Here is an 11,411-nt window from a genome sequence, read left to right as displayed (position 1 = left end):
CTCTTTGCATCACTCCACACTCTACTGAGTATCTGTTTCCACCTCTGGAATTCTCATATGATTGGCTTTTCTTAAAATGCAGTCAACTAGCTCAGTTTTAGAATAATGGGGAATGTTCCATCTAAAGAGAACTCCCTAACTGGTTCTTTCTTCCCTTTTCCTGAAGGCTGACTCTCTCCTTTTAAAAGAAAGAGCTGACGTTCTGCCCCTTCCAAATGTTGGGGGGCTATCTATATGACCCGGAGTGACATCCATGGCTAATGAAAAATCCTGGCTCCTTGACTGACTTGGCCAAAACGCAGAAATGGCCTGTGGAGAAGGCCCAGGTGCTGTCATTTTAAGATGCTATGAGGCTGATAATTAGGCGAGTGGGAACATATGGAATGTGTCACACCCATTTTATTCTTCGGCCAAAGCTATTATCCCCTTAGACAAATGCACAGCAAACAAAACAGATGCCCGAGAGATGAGATTTCAGAGTCCCCATACTGACCATGACTTTATTGATTTAAGCAGAAATGGTCTCTCTTCTTAAGGAGATTGCAATTTAAAATCATGTCTCTAAATGTGATGTTGCCTCCCCTGTGCCTACGCTTTCTGAGAGCTAAGATTAGAATGGTCTTCAAGGATGCGTCCTGCGCTGAGGCCGTAGAATGGTACCTTTCTTACGCAACAGCTTTACTACAAACACATGGGTTAGTCTTATCTCCTGCCCCCGTCCTCACCATCCACATCCCCAGGAGACTGGGATTCCTAACCTTTACATATGATATGTGACTGAGCACATGATCCTGCATTCCCATTCTTTGAACCCAATTCTAGACAAAGTTCAAAGGGAATAGTGTACCCGCAGGACTGTGTACACTATTGGACTAACTCCAGCAGAAAATGTCTCCTCAGTTACAGCATCAGATAAAGGTGGGATCCCTACCTCTGTTTTACAGATGAGAAACTGAGCCCCTGAGTTGTTACCAAATGCCCCAAGTCACTATGTTCCAGAAATAATAACTAGCATTTAATGAATGTCAGCGCTATGCCAGGCACTATTAGAAGAGCTGTATGTGGGCTCGTACATTCACTTCTAGCAGTAATCCTTTGAGGCAGATAACAATATTGTCTCCCTTTACAGTAAACAGAGGCACAGAGAGGTTAAGCAACTTGCAGAGTTCACACAGTTGATAGGTAGAGGAGCTGGTGTCAGAAGCAGTCATTCTAACTATGTAAGCTATATGCAGTAAGTATATCATCCTGCCTTTCATGATTTTGCTTAATCTAATTTAATATTATTTTATTGAATCTTCATTCTAATGCTATGAATTAGGTATCATCAGTGGTGTGCTGATAAATGCCTAACAGTGAGCTCTCTGAGGAAGAGGGCGGATCCTGATTTGTGGTGGTTGCCAGTTTCGATGGTGTCAACATTCCCGCCATGGCCAGTTTCAAGCTGCCAATGTGACGTTGATGAGCACAGAGTTAGGCAGAGATGTTCAGCAGCTCTCCATTATACGGATGCATCATACATCGTCCGTGTCTTTCCATCATATGCATACATGTAGATAGCTTCAGGAACATAGATAAATTGTAGTAAAATAATCAGGAAATGATGAATTTTGAGTATTTATTGCCTTTCTTTATAATAACATTTATTCAACTGTAAGTTAAGTGAACAAAGGAAGCTCTAGAGTAATGCCTAGAACATAGTCCCATTTTTGTATATAAGACAAAACTCCCCCCCAACATATAAGTGTTAATTTGATTTAAAAAAAAAGGGAAACTGTTAAAATGAGTTACTTCAGAGACGAAGGATTGAGGATGCCAAGAGACAGATGACATTTTTCTTGTCACACCCTTGTATTGTTTGATTTTTTACAACTACCATATTGCGCTTTACAGTAAAAAATAAGTTATAAAGCCTTTTTAAAATGGGAAACTAGAACTGGGAGATAAGAAGTGACTTTTTCATGAAATAGTTTTAGAGGTGAAGGGAATTACAATAATTGTAAAGGTTGAGGAATGTTCAATTTCTCGTTTTGAAACGAGTTTGTTCACTTGTTCATTGTCTTTCCCGCCGGAATGGAAGCTCGGTGACGACTGAGACCTAAGTGTCAACAAAGCCGTGGTCCTAGTCCCCATCGTCACTGCCTTCAACTAACACAGCAGCCTCCTAAAGCAGCTCACTGCTTCTGCGTTTTCCCTCTGGACCAGTTTGCTAGGGCTGCAGAAACAAAGGACCGGAAACTGTGTAGCTTAAAACCACAGAAATTTATTGTCTCGCGGTTCCAGAGGCTAGAAGTCCAAGGTCAAGGTATTGGCAAGGTTGGTTCCTTCTGAGGCTGTGGGAGAGAATCTGTTCTGTGCCTCTCCCCTGGCTCCTGGTGGGTCGCTGGCAATTCCTTGGTGTTCCCTGGCTTGCAGCTGCAACACTGCGTGCAGTCTCTGCCTCTGTCGTCACATGGCCTTCTCTCCTCCTGCATCTGTTTCTCTTCTCTTCTTCCAGTCAGTTTGGGTTAAGGGCCCACTCTACCCCAGTACAACCATTGTAACTGATTACACCTGCAATGGCCTTATTTCCTAACAAGGTCACATTCTGAGGTACCGGGGGTTAGGACTCCAACATATCTTTTGGGGGTTGGGGACACAATTCAACCCATAATGCCTTCCTATAGCCAATCCTCCACGAGGCTGCAAGAGTGAACTTTTATTTTTTTCTAGTGAGGAAGATTGTCCCTGAACTAACAGCTGTACCAATCTTTCTTTATTTTGTATGTGGGATGCTGCCACAGCATGGCTCGATGAGAGGTGCTAGGTCCACACCTGGGATCCAAACCCATGAACCCAAGGCCTCTGAAGTGGAGCACATGAACTTAACCACTACACCACCAGGTGGCTTCCACAGTGAACTCTTCAAAGTATAAACTGGCTCACTCTCCTGGCTTCTTTCTCATCACTCCAAGAATAAAATCTGAACTAGGGTCACTGTGCCCTATTTCATCTGGCCCCTGCCTTTTTCTCTGTCCACATCTCTTCCCAATCCCTGCCTTATTAATCTGAGCTAGCCACACTGGCCATCTCTATGTTCCCGGAGCTTTCCATGCTCCTTTCCCTTCCAGGGTCTCTGCCACCCTTCTGTCTGGAAAGTGCTTCCACCAGACGTGTGTCTGGCTCTCCGCACTTCTTCCCAAACCAGAACTACCTCCTCCGAGAGGTCTACTTTGACCCTAACTAGAACAGTGGGCACTCTTGTCTCCTTCTCCGTCTTGTCTCCTTTTGTTGCTCATTTTTCTTCATAAAGCTCAGTACTACGTGGCATTATATCTCATGTTTGTTTATTATATTATATGTCTCCTCACTAGAATGTAAGCTCCATGAAGGCAGGGATTGTTTTTTAATTTGAAAGCCTTGTAGGTATTTTTATTTATCTGTCAAATAAATTAGGCTTTTGAGCAGGCAACTCGTTTACATTGTTAAAAGTCAAAATTATGTAAAAAGATAACCAGAGAAATCTCATTCCCATTCCTGCCTTTGCCCATCCAATTTCCTCTACCCCCATAGGAAACCATTTTTATTAGTCTTCCAATATTTCTTTATGGAAATACAATACACATTTGCTTATATGGACACATATGCTTTTTTTCCCAACTCACACAGAAAATACTATATACATATTCTGCACCTTGTATTTATGTTCCTTGAAAATATTTCTTGCACATCATTCCATACCAGTTTATAGAGAACTTCCTCATTCTCTTTTTACAGCTTCATAGCATTCCCTTTTGAGGACCTACCATAGTTTATTTCATCAGTTCCCTCTTGATAAACACTTGTGACTTCCTCTCTTTTGCTATTACCAAAAATGTAGGATAGGGATTTTTATGCTGAATACTCCAGAGTCTTGAAGTCTTTCTGCACAGAGGAGACAGTCAAAAAACAATTGTAGAAAGAATGAACAATGAATTCATCAACATTAATGAATGAAGGAGCGGTGGCAGAAAAGGGAGTCCCACTGGGCTGCCGGTACGCTGTGCTGCGGAGAGGCCCCACCAGGGGGCGCTGCAGGAGGCGGGCGCGTCTGGCCGGCGGGCCACGCCGCTCTTGCCGTGCGCACCGACGGCGGAGCGGGGACGAGCGTAGGGGTAGGGCGAGTCATATGACCCGCTCGGCTTCCTGGCTCCGGCCGCCGCCGCCCGCCCGTGTCCGTCAGCGTTGTGCCGGGGCCCCGAGGAGCCGTTGAGGGGTCCGGGCCGAGGAGCGCTCGTGTGGACGTCGTCGCTGTCGCTGGCCGCCTGCCCGCCTGTCCGTCGTCCCTCCCTGCCGCCATCATGCTGGCGCTCATCTCCCGCCTGCTGGACTGGTTCCGCTCGCTCTTCTGGAAGGAGGAGATGGAGCTGACGCTCGTGGGGCTGCAGTACTCGGGCAAGACCACCTTCGTCAATGTCATCGCGGTGAGTGCCCCCGGCTCCCCCGCCCGGGGCCCGCGGCTCGCGAGTCCGGCCCAGCGTCGGCCCGAAGGCCTGGGCTGGGGCTCCCCTTGGCGCGATGGGGCTAATGAGGGTGTGGGGGGACTTGTGCATGCCATGCTTGTCACCTCCCTGAAGGCCAGGATTTGGAGTTTCCCGCGGCTTGATGGCTGAGGTGTAGCGCCGAGATCGGCAGCTGAAGGGTTAATTCCATTTAGTCATCTTCTTCAAAGGGCTGTGTCCTCAATGGAGCCGGGGCTTGGAATGGGTGAAATTGGGCTTGCCACATATTTCAAGCGATTGGGGTTTCCTTCGGGTTTCTTCTGGGGGGCAGCTGAAGTGTTAAGACCAGCCTGTCACTTTCCCGACGGGTGGGACTCTGCGAGTCCGTCGGTCCGGTGAGAAAGCGTAAGAATGAGAGCCACCCCTAAGTCGCCAGTCGGGGACGAAGAGCCCTGTGGCGAGGCAAGCAGGAGACCTATGTGGGCTCCTTGCTGAATTCCGCGAGCAGCTTGTCGCCTGTAATTCAGTTACTGGTTTTCATTCGTTCCCCCTGGGACCGAGATCAAGTTGATTGCCTCTGCGCTCACTGGGAGAAACTGGGAAGAGAGACTTCCAGCCAGTCCACAGCATTTATTAAGCCAAGCAGTTAGGGGTCTTCGCTTTTCCAGAGCAGATTGTCTGAAGCGAAAGGCTAAGATGGATCTGCCATCAGCATAAAGTTGACTACCTTGAAAAGAGGGCTTGGTCTCTGGCAGCGGTGTTTCTCACTTGAAGAGAAGGGCAGGAACATAGCTTATTCCAGGCCCAAGGAATGGGTGTCTGGGAGGGACATTGTCCTGGGAACCAATATACAATGTGGTGTTTATTCAGCAGCGACTGAGTGGAAGGATGATTATTAAATTTTGCTTGTTTGCTTGGCTGGTGAAGGAATAAGAGCGAAAGATTCTCGTCAATCTTTATTTAGAGCCCAGGAGTTGCTGTGACTCAGTCTTTCCTGCTAGGGGCCTGTACTTGTCAGGGATGAGCTTTAGAACTATTCTAAAGAGAGATGGCAGCAGTTCTTCCACTTTAAGGTGATGGTTGAAATCTTTATTTAATAGGAGACTAGCTGTCCGACTGGTTTGGTTACAGCAATGATTCAAACACGGTTCCCTTGTTGGAGAAAACATGTAACTTGTGACTTTTCGTCCTTGCAGTAGTAGAGCGACAGGAGTGAGTAAGACTTGGAGAAAAAGATTAGCAGAAATCCAAACTTCTTTGAGGAATGTTGCGTATAAGTATCAAGAAAATTTACTTACTTGTTTGGCTGTTTTTGTAATTTTTTTTTTTTGGCTTGGGATGACTATCTTTTCAGCAGGTATAGTAGAGTGGAATGTGTATCTAATACTACTGAAATTAATAAGGAAAAGCTTTGGGCTAGGTAGCCATACTAGAACTTTTATATGATATGGAAAAGATCAGCCTGAATGCAGCTGAGCTCAATTAACTGTAAATTTTCTGGTATTCCCTTAAGAATTGGAGTTTCCTTGTAAATCCTATCCTTTTGACAAGATTGAATTAATTTATAGTGTAAATAGGTGTATCACAACAATCGATTGTTGTATTTTTTGCAGAGAAATAGGTGTGCTTGGGAAACCTAAAAAAGTTTGGTAAATCCCAGAGGAACTTCTAAAAACAAGCAGGATTTTCATGTTTATGTTGTTAGTAGACAGCGTAGCTTAACATAATGAGCATGAACTTTGAAGTCAAGCAACCCTGGGTTTGCAGTCTGGCTCTGCCGCTTAGCAGCCTTGTATCTTCTTTCAGTCTTTGCTTTCTCTTCCATTAAACGTAGATAATAATGTGTTTCTTACAGAGTTACTCTGAGGAGTCAATGAAATGACAGATGTTAAGTATTAGCACCATGCCTGCCCATAGAAGGGACTAGGTGAATGGTAACCATTGTTATTGTTTATAATGCACACATTTGTTTAATGCAGAAACAATATTTTGAAAAATTCCGAAGGGAATTAGCTGGGGTCCTTTCCTTCTTTGGGTCTGTGTATGTGCCCAAATGTGGGCTGCTGTAGTGGATTTATGGACTGTGGCAAGTAATCAAGTCATGGAGCCCCTCCCCCTTTCTTTTTTGCATTAAATTGTTTTAACAACAACAAAACTTCTGGAAAGCTGTTGAATTCAGAATGAACCAGTGGTTCCACTATTATTTTAACATTAGACTATTCTTTTTGAATTATAAGGATATGAGTAGGTTCTGTTAATAAAAGAAATCTGGACTGTAATTGGCTATGGCCTTTAAGATGCTGAAAAAAAAAAGACACTTCAGTAAATTTCATACATTGTTTTTTTAAACCTCAGACTCCAACCTAATCTGTGATTCTTATGGAATATATTGAGGGTGAGGAAAAAGTTAGTAGTTAAAGGTGATTTTATAGACTTTTAGATAGAAACAATGTGTCCAACATAGTAAATTTAGCCTTATCATTTAAAAAAGTCAACTGCACTATTCTTTGTATTTTGTATAAAATGTTTGATTTATAGACTCAGAAATAACAGATGTGTTGAGCGCTATGTATCATTTGAGAAAGTTGGCCCTTTATTTGCTCAGGTTCAGCAAGTGACTTCCCAGGTCTGAAAAGCTTCAGGTGAAGCCAATTTTGTTTTAGTAAGAATCAACTTTTTGTAACATCAAATTAAAATGTGGCTATATCTTCTGCCTTAAAAGTTAAAAATCTAATAGATGTCATTTAACTTTTTCAAAAAGTCTGTGAAGCTGAATTACTTATATGTAGGGTTTGGTCCATTCTGAAATTAGGCAGTTTACCTACAGAGAGGTTCATTCCTAAAATTTGTATTCTTATGGTTTTAAGCTGAAATGATACTTCATTTTATCTAATATTTTATGTAGAGACGTTTAGTACGCATTATGTTCTCTTTGTTTTGGAGATTAAAAAAAGAAACACTTCTGGTCTTTACTGTTCTGATTAGTGTTAGGGCATGAAATACTGCTCACTGCTAAATATTCTGGCAGTTATTGCATAATAAATCATGTGCCCTGTATATGTAATGTATGTTGAGTAATTTTTATCTTTAACTGAGCCTCTTAGATGGGTTATAGGATAGTTAATAAATGTTTAATATGATTTATCACTGTTACAGGATAAGTTTTATAGACATTGTGTATTTTTGAAATGAGTAGTGTAAATATTTGTCTACATTTTTGTGAAGTGTTGATACCTTGAAGTTTAATACAAAGAAAAGTTTATTACTGCTGAGAATTAGGTAAGGGAAATATTAGGGAAGATTGTAGAAATCTGAGCCTAGAATCATATTTTAAGAGTTTGTAGAAACCTTAAATAAGTGGTTTAATTTTACCTTCATTTTATAGATGTAGCTAGGAGATCCAGAAAGGTGAAATTCCTAAGACAGAAAAGCTAATTAGTAGCAGAGATAAAATTAGAACCCAAGGCCAGTGCACTGTTTTCCTTGTCTGTCTCTGTAGATCCAGCTGAGGTTAGAACTACAGAGCTGTGAATTGTGATAGATTAATCCTTTACAAATCTTTTTTGTATATAATTATACTCTTTTTATGAATCTGGAGAGCAGTTTAAATCCAAGCATCTTAAGCGTGTTGACTAAGATTTGAGGACTAAATGTGTGTGTGTGTGTGTGTGTGTGTGTATGTATGTCTGTCTATTTGAGGACATGAAGTAGGAGTAGTGGAATATTATAGTATTATGGTTGGACTTTTAAATAACTGGCTAAGAGGCATTATTGGGCTATTGAACTATGTTTAATATCTTTAAAAAGTAGAAATAATTCTGTGTTTGATCAGCGTGCTTATTATTTAATTACTGGGGGGTAAGAATGGCAAAAACAGTTTTTAAAGAAAATATGCTGTGGCTCAAGTCTAAAGTTTACCAAATCTGAAACTTTACTCTGGAAGCTAGCCTTCCAATGACGTCGTCTTCAAATATAGATTCGGAGTTGTGGAATATGAAGCATCCTGCCAGGGAGCACCTCTTCAGATTTCTTTGTCCCCGTCCCCTCTCCCATTATTTTTTCCATGCAGACCTAGAATCTCAAAATGTTCTTGTTAAGAAGCTGAGTGCAATAATGCATTTTAAATTACTGACTTAGAGGATATTTCACAACTTAAAGCACTTTTTAAGTTTCTAAAAAAGATAAAGTGGATGGTCACTGAACATGGAATACAAAATGCATTGCACCTATCAAAAATAGTTACTTAAAGATTATTTTTAGAAGATTTTTTTCCTGATCATCAAAATAATACAGGGCCATTAGTAGAAATTTGAAAAGAATAGTATAAAGTGGAAGAAACCACTTACCTCCACCATCCAAGGTTAACTACTGTCCACATTTCAAAGTATTCCCTTTTTGTCTTTTTAAAAATGTATACATCCAAATGCCTTTTTAAAAAGTTTTGAGATGATACTATTTATAATGTTTGTATCCTGGTTTGTTTTCTTTTAATTATGGTGTATGCATTTTTCTACATGTAACACCATTTTTAATGCCTTCATAATTCATTCTGGTATGGCGTATCTTGTGGATATACCATTATATATTTGATCATTGCCTCATTATTGGACATTTGAGTGGTTTCCAGGGTTTTGCTGTTGTACAGCAATTTGATCTGCATTTCCTGAAGATGACTTCCAGAGTTGGCATCACTGGGTCAAAGGATATGAACATATTTCATGTTAAATGGCCAAATTGCTTTCCAGAAAGTATGCACTTCTGCTGAGAAGGTCTTCTCAACAGATTTCATATATAAAGTTAGACTTTAGTTAAGTAGTTTGTCCTTTGGTATTTTTAGGGCAAAACATACTTAGTTTTGTGGATAAGGTAAAGTAAACCAGCAGTACTTTTAAACTATCCTGTTAGATAATTGCTCTCTTTTTGTGTTTAATGTTTTAAGAAGTACCTATTTATGTTTCAGCAACTGCTGAGACTAATACTATAGAGAACATAATTCTTTTTTCCATTTTCTTTTTTATTGAACTTTGTAGGCAAGCCATATAAATGCAGCTCATCCTTGTTAGCTGTCATGATCAAATTTGTTTTAAACTTATTGGCGGATTGCGATTGAGTTTGTATTCCAGGATTCTGGCATATTTCCATGCAGACCTCACCTGATCTTGTCCTATTATAGTGAGATACTGCTTTTTTTGAGGGAGCGGGGGAGGGTGTTAAAAAATACTCTTTTCTAAACCAGAGTCTAAGAAAGTTTGCCAGGTGGACCACTTTTTGAGGCAGTGGCATATGAGTTTTTTAAAAATTCATAACTGAGTATAATTATAAAAGTTGATTCATATCCTTTGAGCTTGTATATGAAAAAAACTAAGGAAAAAAATATTAACCTATTTGCTGAATAGGTCAAAATTAAGTGATAATTTAAGGCACTTAGTTTTTCTAAGATGTGACAAACCAAAATTGAAATTTCTAATGGAGAAATTTGAGTGAATTTCTTTCTTCAAAGTCAAAATCACAAGCCTTTTGTTCTATTGTGCTATTTTTTTTTAAGGTTACAGTGTTTCTTAGATTAGATATTGGATCTTGTATTTGGATTCCATTTCATGGGTTGCCCAGTTTTATACACTAGAATAACATTCTTTTTGTTTTTTGTTGTTTTTTTTTATTTGTTTGTTTTGAGGAAGATTAGCCCTGAGCTAACATCTGCTGCCAATCCTCCTCTTTTTGCTGAGGAAGACTGGCCCTGAGCTAACATCCGTGCCCATCTTCCTCTACTTTATATGTGGGATGCCTACCACAGCATGGCTTGCGAAGCGGTGCCATGTCTGCACCCGGGATCCGGACCGGTGAACCCTGGGCACCGAAGCGGAATGTGCTCACTTAACTGCTGCACCACCAGGCCGGCCCCTAGAATAACATTCTTATTTCATATCCTGGAGGAACTTTCTAAAAACATTGAAAAAAAAACACAAAGCTTTAGGATTTATTTAAAAATTGTCTCTAAGAATACTATATTTTTTAAGGATTATAATACCGGCAAAATAATTTAGGTTTCAGGTATTTAAGTAGCGACATTTCTGCTTGAAAATCAAAGCCTTCCCTCCCAAACTGTGTTAGAAAATAATCATTTGTTGTAAAAAAAAAAAACCGAAAAAACCCACACTTGGTTGATTGGCAAAATACTAAAAAAATGTCTTTTGTAACAGTTTACTTGATAACAGTTACTTTAGCATCTACCAAAGTAGTATTACTTTACGAATATATTTTGAGCCTAACTCTTGGCATATGAATGTAGTGTGGTTGATATGGTGACATATTTATTTGGAATATATTTGAATTAAGTGGCTACATGAGTTGGAATGGCATAGAGGTTAGGACCTGAGAGCCAACCTACTTAGGTTCAAATCCTGACTCTTCCACTTGTGTTATTTTTGGCAAGTTATTTAACTGGGTTTCCTTACTTGTAAAATAGAAATAATAGTAACTTCTACCTCATAGAGTTGTTACGAGTTAATACTTGTAAAACACTTTGAACAGTGTTCAGGACAAGGCATGATATGGAAGCCTTCCTAAATCTTAGCTGCTACATTACTATAAGGCCTCCTTGAGGGCAGGGATTTCTGCCTCTTTTGTTCCTTTTTGTTTCCAACTGTCTGAAACAGTGCCTGACACAAACTAGGTGCTCAAATAGATTTTCAGATGGACAAATATTATTATATTCAAAGTATAAAATTAAGAAAAAGTGTCTTTACGAGCTTATATTCGTATTTCAGTATGCAAAGTGTTGCATAATGTTAAGAATGAGAGTTCTGGAGTCTGACAGATTTGGATTTGAATATTGACTTGGCCATATATCACTTGTGTCAGCATCTCTGTGTTTCATTTTTTCCTCCTCTGTAAAATTATAGAGGATCGTAGAACTGCCTCACAGAATAGTTGTCGGAATTAAATGAATGT

The 11,411-nt window shown here is 40.3% G+C and overlaps 1 protein-coding gene across 1 annotated transcript in view; it reads left to right on the top strand.

Moving 5' to 3' along the window:
* The first annotated feature begins 4,135 nt into the window (after positions 1-4,135).
* ARL8B (ADP ribosylation factor like GTPase 8B) overlaps positions 4,136-11,411 on the top strand; it is a 42,991-nt gene continuing 35,715 nt past the window's right edge. Inside the window, exon 1 of the mRNA XM_046670550.1 lies at positions 4,136-4,442. Within this exon, the coding sequence (XP_046526506.1) occupies positions 4,320-4,442 (123 nt within the window). The 5' untranslated portion in view covers positions 4,136-4,319. The remainder of the gene's footprint in view (positions 4,443-11,411) is intronic.

Source organism: Equus quagga, chromosome 1 (genome assembly GCF_021613505.1).
Source record: "Equus quagga isolate Etosha38 chromosome 1, UCLA_HA_Equagga_1.0, whole genome shotgun sequence".
Lineage (NCBI taxonomy): Eukaryota > Metazoa > Chordata > Mammalia > Perissodactyla > Equidae > Equus > Equus quagga.
This window is presented reverse-complemented; position numbering and strand designations above follow the sequence as displayed.